This window comes from Motacilla alba, chromosome 8 (assembly GCF_015832195.1).
Source record: "Motacilla alba alba isolate MOTALB_02 chromosome 8, Motacilla_alba_V1.0_pri, whole genome shotgun sequence".
Lineage (NCBI taxonomy): Eukaryota > Metazoa > Chordata > Aves > Passeriformes > Motacillidae > Motacilla > Motacilla alba.
In genome coordinates this window covers 26,751,828-26,771,572 of record NC_052023.1, presented here as the reverse complement: position 1 = coordinate 26,771,572, position 19,745 = coordinate 26,751,828, and the positions used below count along the sequence as shown (strand labels likewise).

At 51.1% G+C, this 19,745-nt stretch overlaps 1 protein-coding gene across 1 annotated transcript in view; it reads right to left on the bottom strand.

The window, feature by feature from the left end:
- The window catches only part of PAPPA2 (pappalysin 2), an 89,198-nt gene that overhangs the window by 3,075 nt on the left and 66,378 nt on the right, over nt 1-19,745 (bottom strand). The window contains exons 19-22 of the mRNA XM_038143691.1: nt 16,002-16,170; nt 15,177-15,309; nt 13,986-14,095; nt 11,382-11,453 (exon numbers count right to left, since the gene is read on the bottom strand). Of these exons, the coding sequence (XP_037999619.1) occupies nt 11,382-11,453; nt 13,986-14,095; nt 15,177-15,309; nt 16,002-16,170 (484 nt within the window). The remainder of the gene's footprint in view (nt 1-11,381; nt 11,454-13,985; nt 14,096-15,176; nt 15,310-16,001; nt 16,171-19,745) is intronic.

The following is a 19,745-nucleotide window of genomic DNA, read 5'->3' as shown; positions in this document are numbered from 1 at the left end:
CTCTTCTCCAGGCTGAACTGGACTCTTGGTGGAAACCTGGCCATCCTGTTGCTCATGGAAGCAGCTGACCCATTTCATTGGATCTGGCTGGCCCCAAACAACAACCAGAAATCCCCAAAATGCCTAGACTCAGCCTTTGATGATGGACACTCACATGTAGCACCCTTAAACTGAATGGGAGCCTGCTGAAAAATGTCACTGCACCGCAATAGCCCTGCATGCACTGTGCCAAAGCCAACATGTGGGCCTGGTGATAATACCAGTAATTCACCAGAAAAAAACATGCCAAAACCAGAGAACCCATGTGGCTTTTTGTCCTTGTGACTCAAAAGGAAGAGAAATGGGCTTAACACAAACTAATAACACTTTAGGAAGTAGCAGCAGGGATTATGGCAAACCACCAAGTCTGGTCTCCACTATCAGTAGCACAGGCCACAGGCCAAATTCAGGCAGCCACAGAGAGATCGCAGTAGCCTGGAAGATTTTGGAAGAGCAGAAGAAAGAGCACACCTTCCTACAGCTGGGAAATTGAGGCACAGCCGAGTTAGGTAGCTCACTCCAAAACAAGAAGGGATTTGACTCCAATCATTGCTGTCTCAAACGGCATCCAGAGGAGACCAGGTGCAATTTCTTCAAGGCAACAGTGTTAACACTCCTCTTCCACTAAAAAGCATCAGGTAGGTCTTAAGTGATTGTGATCAAAGAAGGTTTCTAAGACTCAAAGCAGCTCTGAGCACCGGGAGGGCCAGGGCAGGGATGTTGGGGCTGGCAGGTGCCAGGATGCATCGGGACTGGCCAGGGCCACTGGCAGGGGAAGGCTCTTCTGGGTGTGATTTGCTTTTGCAGCCTTCCACACGGTGGAGTTTTTCCTTGAGCTTTGCTCCATGTGTCATGACTCACTGGCAAAACAACACCCGTCGCTTTGGTAGTTTCCATACAATTATGGGGAGGTTTGCCCATCCCGGCTGCACAGGTCTGAAACGATTTCCAGATCTTGCGTGCAAGGTGGGGGGAGGACAGAGGCAGGGACAGCATGGGGAAGGAGAGGCTCCCAGTCTCTCACTACACCTATCAGGGCTAACTGCCCCCTCCTCTCACCCAGCCGGAGCCCGTACCCCACCCTAAACAAATAGAGGCTCCTATGGCAACACTTGTTGGGGAAACTTAACAACTCATGCTCCAAATTACATTGGAAAAACACATGAAGGGAAAATAAAAAATGACTAATTGGACTCGAGGCTCAGGAGAGCCAGGCACAGGGTTTGGGGATTTCTGTCCCCGCTCCTTGCCTAGTGTTTGGAGAACACGGTGACTCCTGTGCCTTTGCCTTACTGAGAACCACCACATGGATTTGTTTTTCCAAGCAGAAAGAACAAAGTAAGGTGCTGGTTATCCTCGAGGGCACAGGAGCCCTTGTACGTGCATCAGTCTCATTTTGGCCTTGCAGGAATCATGGCAAGGGAGGACACGGGCAATGCAATCTACTAAGGGCAGGTGATGTGAGAGAGCAGACCCCGTACAGAGCCTGTTCAGCCTGTGCTTGAGACGTGTGGCTCTACAGGAAGCAATGCCAGTGGTGGGAGAAGGCAGTTTGCTCACGTCTGCAACTCGCAAAAACACCTGATGATGTTTTAAGATGCTGTCAAGAAAAAGGCAAACACCAATGCCCAGCTGTGCCACATGAAGGTGATGGATGTGATCCAGGGAAATGGTCAGCTGGGTCTCAGCTGCCAGAATACGCATCCTCCAGTGGGGGGAGGGGGGCGGTGGGCTGCTTGAAATGTCTCTTATAAACAGGGAAAAAATGAATAAGGTAATTGCAGCAGCCGCTCTACGCCGTGTTGAGTGGTGGGGAGCTGCTGGGCCAGGCGGCGTGCCACCGCGGCAGCCAGGGAGACGGGCTGTGTCAGCGGATCTCCCGCTCGGCCATCCATCTTCCTTGTTTGTTCAGACAGGAGCTCCAGTGGGGCGTGTGTCAGCACGTGGAGGTGCAGCATCTGGCACTGCCGGGCCGGAGCCCTGCGCTGCCGGCTCAAAAATAGTAACGGCAAATCGAGTGCTTGGCAATTTAAATAGGCTAAAAAAACACAGGCTCTCAAAGCTGGGAGCAGGCACAGATGAAAAGAGAAAAAAAAAAACGAAGGAGAAAAAGAATGAAAGAGGGAAAAATATTGCAGGCAAAGGAAGGATGCGAGAAAGGACTGGTTAGATCCCAGTGCATCCCAGCCAGAAGCATCTCCGAGTGGTCAGTGGTGGAGTTTCTCTCAAGGATGCTGGGAGATGTCACGCAGGGAGCAATGCCTCTGCACAGTATTTTTCCACAACCCTTGAAGAGTCCCCAGGCTGGCTCCATCCCTGAGGCTGTTGTCCTGCCCAGCTGGGAGTCCCCAGTGCCATCAGTGAGGCAAGCAGGGTCCAGGCATTTTTCTTCAGATCCACTTTACACAGTTTAATTCAGTGTGAAAGACCACAAAGGGGTGCAACAGGTGAGGGAAGATGGATTATGAAGACTCAATCACAGATCACATCAGAGCTGGACATATTTCAGTGCTACACATTATTTTCTAGGAATGCAGGTTTTGCTCTGGCTGAGGACACACACCTGAGGGCCCAGCACCTTGCTTTTGGCCATGTTCTGTTCCAGATGCTTTGGAAAAAGGTGGAAAAAATTAAAAAAAATATATAATCAGCATTCACCTGGCTGACTGTGTAACTGAGGAGCTGAAAGACTCCCCTGATCTGCCACTGAGATGGAAAGTGTTTGTAATTTCTATCTGTACACAGCCATTGAAAAGCTAGAGTCCAGTCTCAGGGAGTCAAGTCCAGCCTTAAGAAGCAAAATGCTTTCTCCCGGACTGGTCCTGGGCTTTGTGACTCTGCTGATCCATCCGAGGAGGGTGCATAGTTTGCTTTCATGGAGCTCCTAAGTCAGCATGTATTTTGGTGTCATTTTTCCCTTTGGGAATTGGTATTCTGGGCATCAAGCTCAGACCATTTGCATGCTAATTCAACCACGTGGCTGAGAAGATGCTTGTGTTTTTGCCCTCCTCAGCTATCACTTTGAAAGCACCCCCAAGAGAAACAGGGGAACCACCATTTGGGCAGGGACCAGCCTTGGAAAAGCTGCTGCTGCCCTCAGACTCATGCCTTGTGCATCAGCTTCACCACCGGTAATTCTGCTCCTGGGACGGATGAGTCACTGGTGGTGGGAAGATGAGTTGGAAACCCCATCCCTTTGGTGGCAGGGGGATGTCAGCCCAAACCAGGCTTCAGAGAACCATGGGACATGAACCTGAGGTGCCCCAGGGCTGGAGAGTGCTACAGCTGCATGTCTTAACCATGCAGGAGAAGCCGTGTCCCCGGTGAAGGTGCTGCCCGTGGCAGGAGGAACAGGCAGGATGTGTGGGGAAAGGAAAGTATGGACAGGCTGCAGTACCCTTGAAGAGGCACAGGGCAGCTTCTCCCTGCCGGATGTCTCCCCTTCCTCCCCGCCTCAGTCACTAGCAAGATCTTTCCAAAAGCTCTGGGAGGTCCCTGGGAGGACTTGAAGAGTGCCCAAAGCCTTGTTAAACATCTGGTTCACTTAAAGCCTCTATACATCCACCACCCCAGCTGGGGTCCCTGAAAATTCCCCCTCCCATACCTGTCCCAATCCCTCCAACATCCTCCCAAGCCACTGTTCCCCTGCAGAAAACTGTCCGTCCTTAAAGCCAGAGATGTGACAGGAGCTGGCTAAAGTGATGCTACAGCACCGTGTCCCCAGGACACATCCCTTTCCTTACACACATTCACGCTGGTGAGGCAGAGAGCCCGGTCATTCTTGGCTCTCCCTGCTTGCCCAGGGAAGTTGACTGGGAATGCAGACTGTGGGAGGAAATGACAATGTTCATTGTTTGGATTAAATATTTTTCTTGGCCCTCTCTCTGTTGCAGTGTCTTTTATTTTATTTTTCCTCCCCCCCTTGACACCCCAAGCACATTCACTTTCCTTCTCTCTTTTTGGAGGCTCTTTGGCACAAGGAGGAAATCAGCTCTGAAAAACAGAGAGGGACAGAGAGGGAACAGGTCTGGCTTATGCTCAGAAAGTTTTTTGGGATGTTTTTGTGCCCTGAGCCACCCTGAGCAGAGAGCAAGGTCTACCTGGCCCATTGTAAAGAGGGAAGCAGGGTGAGCACTACGCAGAGAAAGAGACCTCTAGAAATTTGGAAACAGGAACCTGGGACCAAGTGGCTTGAAGAAGAGAAACAAAATCCTACAGACTTAGTGCTTCATTGTCCATTTTTATGTCTTCCGGTTTCTGTCCTCTGAGTCATCCCTTTGCTCCTTTTGAACTGTGGCAGCTGTCCCTTGGAGGTACATGCCTGTTGTATGGCTTGTTGGAGACATCATGGACCTGCCCCATCACCTCAGACACAGAAAGCAAAATAGAGAAAATCCAACTCCTTCTGAGCCTGCTGGTGTCCCTGAGCCACTCATCAGCTAAGCATGCAGATCGTTTATACCACATGTCAGGTCTCCAGAAACATCTCCCCCAGCTCCAATGTCTTCTCCCCAAGTCTCACTACAGAAAGAGGCTTGCTGCTTGAGAACATTTTCCATGTACCTGAATGAACACTTCAGGGAAGAGGCGGTGGGCTGGAGGGTTTTGACATCCTGCTGTCTTATTTCAGCTCATGGACCATCACTGGTACTGCCATAGCACCTCCCAGCAGTCTTGGTGTGGAGCTCTAGGTGTTCCTCAGGACACTGGGGTCCCTTGGGCATGGGTTTCCTGCAAACAGCTGGGCCCATTTGAACCAGTCTGTGCTGAGGCTGTGCAGGATTGGTGTCTGTAAGGGGGATGAAGTGCACAGAGGCTCCAAAGGCTGCTGTCAATGGCCATCCTGGGAGAGCAGGTCCTTGCCTTCACAGTGCCTGAAAGTGGTTCTGTGTCCCAGGCCAGGATTTGGCTTGGACACACTTCTGCTGCAGAAGTGAACACGTGGCACTTTGGACCTCTGAATGGGGATGTGTTTCATTATCCCTCTGCACTGTGCTGCTCAGAGTCATGCTACTCTTCCTCATGTCTCAGCAGAGAGCCATCTGGAAAGGTCTTTGCACAGTCCAAGGGACAAGAGGGAAAAAAGGGAAGAAATGCTGGTGTAGATCACCACATCAGAGCAGATCTTTGCTTCCATCAAAACATCCATGTGTATGATCTATCCATGGTGAGTTCCTCAGCCTTGTCCTTTTTACACCCTGATCTCAGTGCTAACAGAAGAGAAACAGAGGCAGGAAAGAGTAGGGAGAGAGAAGCAGAGGAAGTTGCTGTGTGTCAACAGTGCTCCTGGCAAGCATGGTGGCTCACCATTCACAGGGATACTGCTGGGATACACAAGAGAAGGCAGGACTTCCCGTGCCATGAGCACCAGCCTGCCATCCTGCCCTCAGTGGCTCGCCTGCTGCATGGATTAGATCTCCTGCCAAGCCATTTGTGCAAAATATGTTACAGGATAGAACGGGTTATGGAAAACAAGCCTTGAAAACCACAAGGGCCTCCTGACCCACTTGTATCTGATTTCTGCCAAGTTCTTGTTACAGATCTTAAACAGAAAGAAAAACAATGTACAAGGGATGAAGGAGCTGAAGGGGAATGAATATTCGTGTTGGAAGAGCAGTTGGCTGGGCTATGCTTGGGGATGTTTATTATCAGAAACGACTCATTGATTTTTATTTCAGTGGGTGCTTTCAGTGGTTTTCCACTCTGTCTATACCACTGGCTGCACGACTTTGACTGCTGGGAGGGGGCAATGTGGGACCTGGATAGGGATGCGGGGAAGGCACCTGAACTAGAGAGGGCAGAGAAGCAGCCATAGGGTAGCATATCCCGAGTGCAGGGCTGCTGGCACAATGTGGATGGGGAAGCTGAGGCTGCTCCCACTTCTTTGGGGCTCCAGCACTACTGGTGGTGTCTGGGTGTTGAAGCCTACTCATACCAAAAGATTCCCCTCTCTTTTGGGGTCCTGTGAGCCTGACACTGCAGGTGGGGGGGGCACCTGTCCCCTGTCCTTGCACCATGCTGCCATGATAATTTTATTTCCTTCTGCTTTGTCTCTTAATAAAATGATGTTACTACAATCACACTCTATGTGTGTGCAGGGGACAGAGAACTTCTCACTGTTTAGGAAAAGCACATCTCAGCTGAGATTTTTGGAAGAGGAATAGATTTCTTTGGGATCATCCCCTGGAAGGCTGTATCCCATGCTGAGCAGCCCACGCCACCCATGCCAAAAGCAGGATGAAAATGTACCCAGCAGATATGTAAAGAGTTCCCCATCTTGCCTTCCACCTCCCCAGCATGAAGGGCTTTGCCTTCACCAGTCAGAGGTCAAGTCTGATGCAGAAGTGACCATGACCTGCAGAACTTGCTCCTCATGCTCCCCCACTATCTGTACAAGCTGCATTAAACAGGATGGAAGGTACAGAACTGCCTGGCCCAAGAGAGAAAAAAGATGTGTGAATCACAAGAGGGTGACTAAATTCTGGCCACGCTGCTGTAGTGGCTCTAGAGAGTCTCCTTGGTGCAGCTGGGGTGCCTGTGGTCCTCACTGCCTTAAGCCTCAGAAGTACAGAAGACAATCTTTCCTGGAGCAGAGCATTCTGCCATCATTTCTTACCAGTTTTCTGTGTTGAGTTCTGCCATGGTACAAAACCAGAGACCCACAAGTCTGGGATGAGTGAGAACCAAGGGTCTCCAGCCCCACTGATACTGAGGAGCAGAGGCAGCTGGAGCCCAGCTGCAGTGCTGTCCCAGAGGACAAGTCTCACCCTGTCTGCCATCACATGAAAGAACAGCAGATTTTAGGTGACACTTCCCACCATCCTTATTGCATATGCCTTCTAAAGGGTTAATTCTGGCTAAGAAATGCTGGACACAAGCCACAGATGTGCCAAGTGAGGGGTTTGTGCATGCTGGTGTGAAGAGCTAAGGATCCTTCAGGGTCCTTCACTACCTGTTGGATCAAGAGACTCAGGAACAACTTGCAACCACAAACACACTTCAGTCCCTATTTAATCATTTCCATTGTAATACCTCAGGAAAACCACAAAACAGAGAACAGATTAATGTTTTATGATTGTGATAACATGACCAACAACACGAGAGGGCAGCGAGACCTTGTCCTCATGCAGGGCAGACCTGAGAAATTCCCAGCAGCTCATGCTCACAACAGTGTTCTGTTCTCTGCCCATCTTCATCCAGAGCATGAGGCAGAGACCTCAAGTTAAAGTCCATTCCAATTAACCCTTTGCTACCTGCACATAATGACACAAAGCCGGAGGTGAGAAGGAGGCCAGCATGTTGCACAATGTGTTGGCTGCCCAAAAAAAGCTGCCCAAGTTCACTCTGGTCACTGCAAGAGCAGCCTTGCTTTCCCTGAGTGCATTTGAGCAGGACAGTGTTGGTTACCCCATCCTGTCAATAACATTGGGTAAACCCAATGATGATGAAACAAGCGAACTTTTGCACCTAAACCACACCTACAGTGTGAAGCACAGGAGCCCCTGTGGTGGGAGACAGAGGGGTGCAGGCGTAGGGCATTGTACAGACTAGGAGGTGCTCTATAGCAGCTGTGCTCATGCACTGACTACTGTGGACCATGGCAGGAACAGTCCCAGGGAGCAACCTGGATCTCTGTACATGCTGTCTCTTCCTCTGAAGGCAACAGCATCACTTGCTTTTGAGCACAGGAGTATGATACATCAGAGGTGATCTCCTTAGGATGGCTTAGGAGAACATGACCCAGATGCTGCAAACACCTCCCTCACAGCAGTCAAACACACCACCAGGAGCAAAACCACCTCCTCCCAACCCATGGTGGGGAGGAGAGGTTTCTCTCCTCCGCCACTCGCCTCTCCTGACAGCCCCAAGCCCCCTCCCTTGGTGCCGCCATCTGTTTTTCTACTGATGGCAGGGGACGAGATGTTCCGCTGGCCCTCGAAAGGCAAAGCGCGCTCAGCGCTAACTTGAATTCCTGACGGGCTCCTGGAAGGGTTTGCATCCCTCCCTCCCTCCCTCCCTCCCTGATGTACGTGCCTCACTGCTCCAGCACTGGGGAACTTGGCAAGGCGCAGCAAGAGAGCGGGAGGCAGATGGATGACCAGATTAACGGAAAGAGAAGGGAGGTGGGAGAGGAGTGAGAGGGATGAGCAGGGAGGCTGATCCGCCGCCAGCAGAGGATAAAGATGCGGTCCCTCTTTAGGGAGGGAGTGAGAGTCCCTTTAATGCCATTGCATGGTGACCTGGACTTTCCAATATGAGGCAGAGCTCCAGATGGAACTGGGAAGGTTGAGCCTTGGCTACTGCTCTCATGCCCCGGCCTGAAGTGACTCCACCAGAGAGAGACAGTACGAGCTGCCAGGTGGCCTGGATTTCTGTTATGTAGGGTTGCTCCCCTCACTGTGGCATCCAGAAGAGAAACCTTCCTGATCCAACACACACTTGGCAGTCAATGGAGAGACAATGGAATCTCCAAGGGGTGACTCAGACCTGAGGTGACATGGACAGCCCACTGGAACAGCATTTCACTGCCCAAGGATGGCAGAGTCTGGGCTCTTAAAGGAGGTGTCTCCATTGAGAGGCTCCTATGAAATGAGAGGGAACCTGGGACTAATATGATCCATGGACATGGCAAGTGAATCTGAACCATGTGTGTGAGAGGGGCTACAATGCAGTGAGGACAGAGTACAGGTTATATTCTTTCTCTACCCTGCTCCTGCTGTGGGATGCCTCCATATCCACAAGGGGATGGGGGAAGTGAAACAGCCTCTGAGAACTGCAGAGTTTTTCTTCACAAGGAGGAGGGCAGAGAGGACTAGGAATGAGGATGGAAGTCAGCACAGATGAGGTAGAAACAACCTTCAGAGTATTCTGTGGTCAAATGGGGACAGCTCCCTTCCCTGGTGATATCTCCCTTTTTGCCAGTGCCAAGCAGCAGCTCCCAGAGCAATACTTTGAGGCACTTTCAGCAAGAGTTACTCTTTACAGCAAAACAATGACTACCATGAAACTCATGGGGGGAAAAAGTTATCTAGGAAAATTTGGATTATTGATCCAACCTTAACAGCTTGCAGCACCATAGGAGCAAACACATGGAAAAGAATAAACCAAGACATGTATGAGAAGTGAGGAGAAGGAAAACAGGGATGAGGAGGAGGCTGGGAGCTGTATCAAAAAGGAAAGCATAAGGGTGAAAGAAACTATCTGAGGATGAATCTTCATTAGTGCTACAGTGAGTGACTGTGACCTTAAGAATAGCCATGCCCTGATGAAACTGCTAACAAGGAAGAAGGCACTGTTCCACAGAGGAGGATCAGGAGATCTAACAAATAGTTAGATGACCTGAAGGACTAGAGAGAGAAACAAGATGACATTCTCTTGTATAAAACTGAAGGGCAAGCTCTTGTACTGATAGCAAAACATCTGCTGTGAGCTTGGTGCTCATCAGTTGGAAACAAAGGAGGAAGAGAAGGATCTGGGTGTACTTGCTGACCTCAGGATATCTGAACTGCCAGACTGATGCAACTGCAGAAACAACAGATATAGTCCTGTGTCCCATCAAAAGAGACATTTCCTGCACAAGGAAGCTTTTTTTGGTGAGACCTGGGATGGAAGAACATGTACTGACTGCTTGGTCATTCCTGATGGAACAATAATTGAAAGCAGAAAAAGCATTTAAAAGTCTGCAAGGGTGATGAAGAACATGGAATTTCTCCATCTTCTGGTGGGACACTGCAAGATTTTGGCTTGGTTAACCTCCTGTTTGCCAAGAGTCGTGCCTGGGACCGCTTTCTAAGAGTAAAGGAGGGTGACAAGCAAATAGGAACAGAAAGAGCTCATGTTGGCTGTGAGCATGTTTGGGTGGTTGATGCGAGCACAGCGACGTACCCTGGGACTTCAGGTACTGAGTGTGTCTCTCTCACACACACACAAACAAACTGGCATTTTTCATCATTCTCTATGGGATCTGTCAGTGAACACACAGACCCAAGGCAAAGCACAGGAACCACAGAGGAGGAAACACTGGGGTCAGTCTGGTGTACCCGAGTCTAAGGGAGAGGCCCCACAATTGTGTCAGCTTTATGTTACCTGAGCTGCACAGGAAGAGAAGAAGAAGCACATCACACTCCATTGGCTTCTTTTTTGAAAGGACCTAGTCCCAGAGAGCACAAGAAATTCTCCCTTGCTAGCAGAACCACCACAGAGACAATCACTCAACCATCTGGTCTGCTCTTCCACTTAAGCCATACCATTACAAACACATTACCCCAGATTTGTGCTAAAAGACGTGGTTTAGAAGACACAGAGCTCCCAAAATGTCAGAGGATCACTAACTTCTGGTACTCAATCACCAAACACCTCTCTAGCACACAGCACCTCATTCCCCTACTCTTTCTGCCCGTGTCTCGCAGTAGACACACACGACACACACATCCAATTTGGGAAATAATTACTGCACCTTCTGTAGACCATGAGGTTTCCTTCCTGGGGACGTGCCCCCTGCAACATTGCCCTTTCCCCCACACTCCAGTCGACAAAGAGCTGAGCTCAGCAGAACCAGTGAGGAAAAGCAATCATTCGCATTGAAATGAGCACAAGAAAAAAATACAATCAGCAAACCCCAAAGCTATTTTTGGTGTGCAAACTCCATTTACATTTTCCTTTTTGGTAAAAATCCCAAATTTTCAGCATACAACATTCCAAAATTTCCCCCCTTTTTCCTTTTATCCTCAATCATAATAACAACTAGTGCTTGACAAAGACTGCCTATTTTTAATTTCCTTTGTGAACTGACTCCAGGCTGCCTATGATTTTCTCCCGCCTGGTCATTATTCAAAGCTAAATGAGTGGCTAACCAATTTCTGCAAGGAATTCTTTGTCTGCAGATTCTTCAGAAGCAGTTTGTTTTGCATATACAAGGCTGGAAATCCTGATTGTTTGATTTGGACAGGTGAGTCACACAGGGCTTTTCTGGACCCATGTTACTCTAGAACTGCGGTTCTGGTTAGGGAAATATTCCAGCTTGGAGTCAGCTCAGGCTTTTGGGGGATACCCCTTGCCAGTGAAATCCTTTTGCTAGAATATTCTGCCCAGGCTGGCCAAAAAGAAGCAGGCAAGGAAGGAAATGGGTTATTGTGAAGCTCTTGCTCCCCAGCACCATCCTGGCTGTGGGGACTCTACCCAAGGATGCTTCCTCTGCTATCTCCGCTCATCCAGCAAGCCCTGGCCAAGCTCGGAGCAAACATAAGGTCAAAGCTGTCTGGTTTGTGCTGGAGCAGGTCTTCACTGCCAGGAGCTCTCCTGCAAGGAGCAGGCAGCTTGTGCTGGGGACAGGGAGAGCTTACCTCACATGACTGGATGCAGTGAATGACAGAGGGGTCCGGATACCACCGCAGCCTGCCCGTGCACACGATATTCTGGGAGAGGAGGAGAAGACAGCAGTTAGGCGGGGTGGATGAGGCAGGGAAACAGCCAGCAATGCTTTCTGAAGCTACAGGCTCTCCTGCAGCACTGTGGGGCAGAACAGCAGTGACACTCCCAGGACCCTCCAGGCCCAGCAAACCCAGGGTAGCTGCACCCAGGAACCCACAGACCAGGGCACATTGTTCAAGGCAGAGGCCAGATATACACACACACACACACGTGTGTGTGTGTGTGTGTGTGTGTGTGTGTGGAGATGTATGTTGGTTGGACTTGCTGATCCTGGAAGTTTTTTCCAGCCTTAGTGATTCTGTGTTTCTATATTGATACAAAACTGGAAGAGGACAAAGGGAAAGGACAGGGACTACCTGAGAAGTGGGTTTGGCTGGCAGTGCCACCATTGCTGCTGGTGGGTAAGCAGCCACAAGAGGCTGAAATCTACCATCATATCTCTGTGTGATGCTGAATTCACCAGCTGGTCATCACTCAGTGCCTACAACTGGCTCACTAAACCCTGCTCAGGCTCTGAAAACTGCATCCTGGGAGGACTCATCTCCCCAGACCTGACTTGAAGCAGATACACCAAGCTCACGGTCACTCTGAGGCTCTCACTGGTATTTACAAACTCAGCTGTTGCAGCCAGATGGACACAAGAGCGAGATGTGAAGGGCTCAGCTTCCTGGCCCTGGAATGCACCGCCCTGCTCATTTAGCTGGGGTTTGTGGGGAACACTCATGATTACACAGGGGGAAGAAAAGCCCCACCGCACATGCAATTTCCTCCTTGTAAAGCTCAGGCAGGCTTTGAAATCTGAGGCCCCATAAAACGGCATCTGGCCTGTGAAAGTGTCCTAGGATGCCCTTCACAGCACGGGAATTGCACAGAGGGGTAGGTGTGTTTGCTCCCAGCCTCGTTTGATATGTTCAGTGGCAGGAAGACTGGCTCCAGCATTCCCAGGTGGCATGGCAGCTAGGGATGGGGCAGCTCTGCCCACACAGACCAGCTGCAGGTCCTTCTGCAGCATCTTTGGTCAAGACCGTGATGAGGCTGCAGCGGGATGAGGTCCTGGCCCTCCTCGTCCAGCCCCAGAGAGAGCCAGCTTAATGGGGCAAAGACTGGGGAATTCCAGAGCCCACCAGATCCTGCTCAGCCAAGAGGATGTGTGCATCCCAACCCCATGGAGTTGCTTTATGTGTGGATGTTGTGCAACTCAGATGCCATTTTAGCATACTCATACTCGTATACTTGTATTCCAGGCTGGGAAATAAGGGCAGAGAGACAAACCTGCTCAGCTGTGGGATGCAATGAATCAGAGCTGAAAGCAAAACAGGACTGTGCCTTCTCTGAGTGGCCTCTGCAGTTCCCTGCGTTGTTTGCCCCATCCTCTCCATCTCATGGAGCATGGCATCTCCCGGGAACAGCAAACAGTTGGAGGCTTGGGGGAGCCAAGTGGGGAGTGGAGACAGGAGCCAGGACAGAGAGGAAAACAAGATGGTCTAGGGAGAGAGCTCCTGGCAAAGGACAGAGCTCCTTCTTAAAATAGTGTCTCCTCTCCCTCCTCCTCCTCCTCTCTGCAAAATGCCTCCCTTGCACGAAAGCCTGCAGTGGTGGTGAAAGGGAAGCAGAACACCACTGCCTCAACGGGCCAAGCCATCCGATCCCTCAAAGGCAAGGACTCCTTCCAAGGCTCGTGCTTAACCATCCCACATGCCCCAGGCATCCTCACCCCCCCGGCAGCCGCCCGCCGTGGGTCTGATTCAAGGCAATGCACAGTAGTATCCACAGGCATGATGCTGGGCCTCCTGCGGCTTCCCAGGAGGAGGGGAAAGCATTTGGATGGGGGCACTGGCTCCTGGGAAGATTGTTTGCTTTTCTTTGTTCCACCTCCTTCCTTATACATCTCGTTTTTATTTTAAGAAATATTACCCCGGCAGAGCTGCTTTTTGGTAAAGTCGTGCCATGAGGATCCAAAATATTTGAGCTATTTGAGCTGCTTTGCCTACAAAATGAGTAAGAGGTGGGGAGGGAAAGGCTCCCCTGTTCCAGCAGCAGAGGCACCCAGCCGGCCAGCAGGTCCTGGCAGCTGGAGACACCTTTCAGCTGACAGTGCCCTGCCTCTTCCTTGGCAGGGAAATGCCTGCCTAGGATTGCATCTCTGCTGCCAGGTAAGTGGGGACCCAGGCTTACACTGTGCCAGAGGCAGCTTTTGCTCTCCCAGCACACTGGCTGACAATAAACAGTAGCTAAACAGGTCTAGGCACACAGCACATCCTGAAAAATCAGTGGGATTCTGGCATTAAGACTTCATATATTGTGGTATCATGCAATTCCTTGAAAGCTGGCTTGGGAGCTGATAACTGTGCTGAACTTTGGTATAGGAGAGCATCCACTGCTTGTCTTTACAAGTCCTACCCTTCTTCACCCGAGGCAGAGATTTTGGGTTAAAACACCAGATGGAGAGGGAGGGAGGTTCCCTCTCTATGCTGCCAGCAATCCCTCTGCTAGAAGAACTCATCCCCCCCTTTTACCTGGACTCTGGTGGGCTGCAGCCGGTGATCCATTGTCTCAGCAGTGACATTTTTGGGCAGTATGACAGGGTCACTGGGAGGAATGATACAGGAAGGAATGCACACAGCACCTGTGGGAGGAGGGAGAGCCTTGAGGACCTTACCTGGAGCCAGGCATCAATGTCTTGTAGGAGGCCCCCACTGGTGGTAGAGACAGATGTACAGGGGACCCTTTCTCTCCCAGCCTGGGATAGCAATTCTTTCCCCAAATCCTAAATTATCCAAGAGCCTACAACAGTTGTGCCCAATTCTCTTCTCCCAGATGAAAGGAAAACTGAAGACATCCTAAGAGAAAAATTCCAACCTTGATTGCAGGACATGGGACCCAGCATGAAAATAAGCCTGGCCTGGATGTTATATGATGTTTGTTGACCAGTTAAGAAGTGTCTTTCTAGTTTTTCTACCACAGAGAATCCCCACTGCCTTCCCATGACCCAGGAAGAAAAAAAGCTGCAAAAAGCACCTTGGAAAAACAGGTGGGATCCAGCTCTAATCCTGAACCTCAGTAGTCCCTGTCATTAGGCTGTCCTCAGCCTGGTTTGACCAGACTGGGATGTGTGTTTGCTTCATAGTAATATGGGCTGAGCTCAAGCATCCTGCCCAGTGGGGTGCTAGACCAGAGGCAACAACCATGGCTGAGTGTTGCAGGTTTTCCTGAAAGCACAAAGCAACCAGGTCCTGCAGACAGAAATGGATGATGCGGTCCCTCCTCTGGCGAAAGTGCCCTGTTACACTCAATTGTCACCGCAGCTTTTATGGCTTTTATCTAGGACTTGTCACACTAACCCTGCAAACAGCAGCAGTAGTAGCAAGTGGAGAAAGGAAAGAAGGAGGGCTACAGATCAGGAAAATGTGCAAAGAGCTGGGTTTGCCCTAAAGACAATTCCTGCTGCTTCTGAAAAGAGAGATGCTTAATGCTGGAGACAGCTTTAGATCTGGGTCCTGCCCAAGAGTGCAAGCAGGGTGAGCACAAGGCTAAAACCTTCCTGGTTCTGTATTTATAAAGATCATGGAAGAGAAAACAGGATTTTTTTTCTGTTAAATGGGGACGGGTACAGGAAGAGTCTATCTATAATCTATTGTGACTATCAGCTCTCTGGGATGACTGAGTCAACACAAAGTTTGGTTTCTTTGGTTTTCATTTGCCCTCACCTATGCCATGCCCCTGCTCACACTTGTACTCCACGAAATTCAGCTCTGGGGGGGGTGGGCAGGTGCCCTGCAAGCTCTCACACAGTTTGAACTCCTCTGTCCACAAGCCCTCCTTAGTGCAGACGATGGGAACCTGCAAAGCAGAGGGAGAGCAGCTGGCGTTACTCACCCTGCCTGGCCACTGCCCATCTCAGGGGCAGCACCGTGCAAGGACAGCCCTCCCACCAGCCACGTCCAGAGAAAAGCTCCCCAAGGCAGCTGGGTTGCAGCCATCTGGTCCAGCCTATGTGCACTGACCAGAAAGGCAATCCCAGCTGCTGCTGGACCCCACCAGAGGGAATCAGCCACCCTTCTTTTGACAAGCCCCTTTCCAAACATTGATAAGAAACCTGGATGGAAGAGCTGGCAGGCAGCAGCCTCTGTGCCCAGGGAAGCCCCTTGGTGAGCACAACTGCTGCAGCAAGCTTGCCCATCATCCCAAGTGAATACTCTCATGGCAGCTCCCAAAATTTACTGGAAACCCCCTACGTATGCTTTCTGACCCTTTTCACGTAAGATAAGCCAGCTTGCTGAGGACCACTGCTTTCCAGGGAGCAGGTGAGCATCCCCAGGCAGTGGTGCACCTTGTGCCATGTATGGGGCTGAGCCAGAACAGCTTTGTGCTTGTAGAGAGACTGCTCTTCGGTGGCAAAAGGGTATTTGGTTTTGGGGATGGGTCAAACTGTCGCAGGGCCCCTCTGCACAGCAGGGCACAGGGAGCTCTGCACTTCATAGATGCTCTGAAACACAAGGTGTGATCAGTGTGTGCTTCGCCCAGACACTCACCTGCTGTCCCTGCTGCTCACAGCTGAGGACACACTGGCTGTCCAGCTCGAAGCCCTGCGTGCAGTTGTACATGCCCTCGAAGACGGGGGGTGGGGGCTTGCAAACCACGGGGACACAGTGCCCCTCTTCCCACTGCCCACTCTCCAGGCACTGGACCTTCAGGAACTTCCTGGGGAAACACAGACACCAGACTGGCCTGCAGAACCCCAAACACTGCACCTTGGCTGCACCAAGCATCCCACAGATGTCAGGAGCAGACTGAAGACATCTCTCCTGGAGCAGAGTCATGCCCCCCGTGTGTAGGACTTTCCCCTACTATACGATCCCTCACCATGGACACATCTTCCAAAGGACACCCCATGCTTAACCAGGGCCTTTTCTTCTCCTTCCTGGTGGGATTGCACTACTCTAGGAGCACTGGATGCATTTCCCTTGCACTCACCACCCCGCTGCTCCCCTCCTCCACCACCTCTTGTGGTGCCCCTAAGCCATTCCTCCCAGAGACCCTGCAGGTCCTGGTCGGCTTTGTCCCACAGCCAGTAGCTGCATACTTTGCTGGATGGAGTTTGCCTCCACCAGTAAATCCTCTGGCCTGTGCCCAGCTGCTCCTGAGGCTCCTCTTTGTACTCCAGCCAGATCTGTCAATCCTGTTCTCGCCAAGGGGATGCCGTGCCGCAGCAGACCAGTACCACCCTATGCAGCTAAAACAGCCCAGACACGAGCTACTTGCCAAGAAAAGAAAGAAAGAAAAAATCCAGGAGCGGAGCCCACCCACTTTTCAGTCTCCTGTCCCTGGCAGTGATAGAGACACCACATCTTTTACACAGAGGCATCAAAACTGGTGGGGCATCAGGCTGGCCCAGGACTGCTCTCTCAGCAGAGGACATCTCACTGCCCTGATGGGCTTTACCTGAGCCAAAGCTGATTGCTCCATCCTCAATGAGGCTTTCCCCCCCACTCCTGTCCCCCTTTACTAGACAGCACACTCCAGCTGCCTGCCCCTGCCCTCTCCCACCACGGGTGCCAGCAGGCAGGGCTCCAGGTGCCACGTTAGGGAGTTTATAGCCTGCCACAGGTATGTGGAAGGGGCCACCAGGGGTTAGAGGAACCCCTGGGGGAAGGCACTAAATTGGCCCTTGTTCTGAGAGGCAGCAGACAGAGTGTGGGCCCACCCATGTGCCCCTTAACACCTGGTGCAGGGTCATGACATTTTGTGGGGCCACCCAGCTGTGCCTCCACACATGGTACAGGGTCACACAGCCTGGAGAAGCAAGGGGACCCCATTTGCACCCTGCTGCCAGACCAGGGATGTTCCCTGTCAGATTTCTGCTGGGAACTCCTGGATGTGGCATTTTAGAGGTTTTTGCAGCACTCTCATATTTTAAAATATTTGCAGCTCTTGGAGAGAGTCCTCTTTTCCCTTCAGAAATCAGGGATCTGTTTTTTCTCAAGACTGTATAAAGGGACAGTGGGTTTCTCCCAAGGTGAATGCAGGCTCCAGCAGGTAACACGGAGGCAGGCAGGGTAGGGAATGGGATGCAACAAGTCCACTGGCACAGAGCTCTGCACAAATCTTCCCTCCAGTTCACCTGAGAAGCGAGGGTGGCTGTGGTGTGAGCACCTGAGCAGTGAGGGTTGCTGCAATATCACTCCTACAGCAGCAGCCTTCAATTAACTAAAGGAACTGCAGCTATGAAGTATTCCAGAAAGCTGGTGAGGTGGAGGGGCTCTGGATTCCATTGTAGGCATCTGTGGTTTCAGTCCTTTCCTCATTTAACTTTCTTGTTTGCCTTCCTTTCCATGAGTCTTGCAAAGATGTCCCCATCAGACTCTCCCTTCTCCCAAATGTCTGAATTCTTTGCCCTGCCCAAGTTTAAAAGTAAGCAAAGGCACATGCCAAGAGGTACTAATCCATGTTGGATGTCCAGCTCCACAAGCAGCATTTTCCCCTTCTTGAACTTCCTGGCTCACAGGGTGTGATTCAGCTGTAGGACTTGGAAGGGGTAAAGCACTGGGGGTTATGGAGATAGAAACAAACTGCTAGTGGGAAGTCACTGCGACAGCAATACCTCAGGCACTGAGCAAACTCCTTTAAAGACCAGGAGCATCCCAGCCACACAGGACTTTTCACTGGCCACTGCACCTCCCTGTTGCTCTCCAAGTCATGGCAGAGGCCCTGTGCCCAGGGAGGCCTGGGGAGATGGGCCAAGCACAGGGAGGACACGCTGTGGCAGCTGCAGTTTGCTCAGGTGCAGGCTGTGGTTTTCAGCCCCATCCTCCTCACGGGGGCTCCTCGTTTTGATGTGGTGATGGAGTGAGCCCACTCAGAGCCAGGCCATCTATGGCCTCTCACATCTTCCCCCCAAACCTGCACCCCCTCAGACCACCTTGCTCTGGAGGCTCAACCCATCCATCCAGGACTTCAAACACAGTTAGCCCAGGCTGACCCCAGGGCAGAGGGTAGGGTGGGGACCACTCCCACATATGTGAAATAAGCATTCATGTGGAAGCATGAACTGAAGGGAAAGGAGAGGCTAAAAAAAAAAGTATGTATATAAATGCACACAACTTCACAGGAGCTTGAAATTTCTGGACTTCCTCCCACCCCCTAACTTCTTCTGATCTGGGTTAGTGGCACTTCTTGAGGATTAACAAGGAAGCCAGGAAAATCAGAATAAACCCTCCAACCAGGCAAGCCTAATGGACAGAGGAGGCAAGGGAGATGTTTGAGGCCAGCAAGGGCTGTATCTGAGGTGAAGGCACAAGCACATGCCCGGCTCCAGGAGCTGAACATGCAGGGATCCAGCCACCTTCTGAGGCAGCCAGCTTGGGGGGAGTGGGTTTGCTGTGCAGGAATGGTGACAAATAAGCCTAAAGCCTCATCTCCTATGGCAGGAGACTGATGGCTTCAAAAAGAAGAGGGGGAACGGAGAGAGATTTGGCAGTAAATTCAAAGAAAGCTGCACCAGCGTGTAGGACCTTCCACAGCTGTGCTCCCTCCAAACAGCCTGGACAACCTGGGCTGTAAATGCTCAGAAATCTTAGAGGTGGACATGACAGGAACCTGGTTGACAGCCTCGGTTTCCTGGTTCTTTGGCTCCCACAGCTGTGTGTGGTTGCCCTTTATCTGGAAGGGGCCAGATACAGGCAGAGGCAGTGCCTTTGTGCCCACCACACGACTGCCTGGTGCTCCTGGATTAGGCTCTCCTGCTTGTCCCGCTGTGAACTTTGGCTCTTTTCCTGTCTCAAGTCTGCTAACTCCTTCCAGTTCCCATTTTCTCCCCCACATTCTCTCATCTTCTCTCCTTCTTCCATGGTCTCTGCTGTTTTGGAACCAGGAGAGAAGGAAGAGGGGCTGACATCTCCATGAAAGCTGACTGGGGACTCTGCTGGGCTCCCTTGATCTCTGGTCAAAATGCAGGCTGAGACTTTCAGATCTGCCTGAAAATACCAAGTGGTTCTTTGCTTCATTTCCTCCCTTCATTCCCTTTGCTTCATTCCCTAGCAGAAGGAGCTCAACCGCTCACAAAGGCAGCTTTAAGATCCCCAAATGTCTTCTCTCCCAGGAATCATCCCACATCTGGCAAATGAAACAAGTTCCCTGAAGGGTCTGACCTTTTAGATCCCCAAACTGGGAGCATCCTCTCAACATTAGAGTGCTCCTCTAAAGGAGCACAATCACGGAATTGTTTTGGGTCGGAAGGGACCTTAAAGACCATCCTGTTTCAACCCCCCTGCCATGGA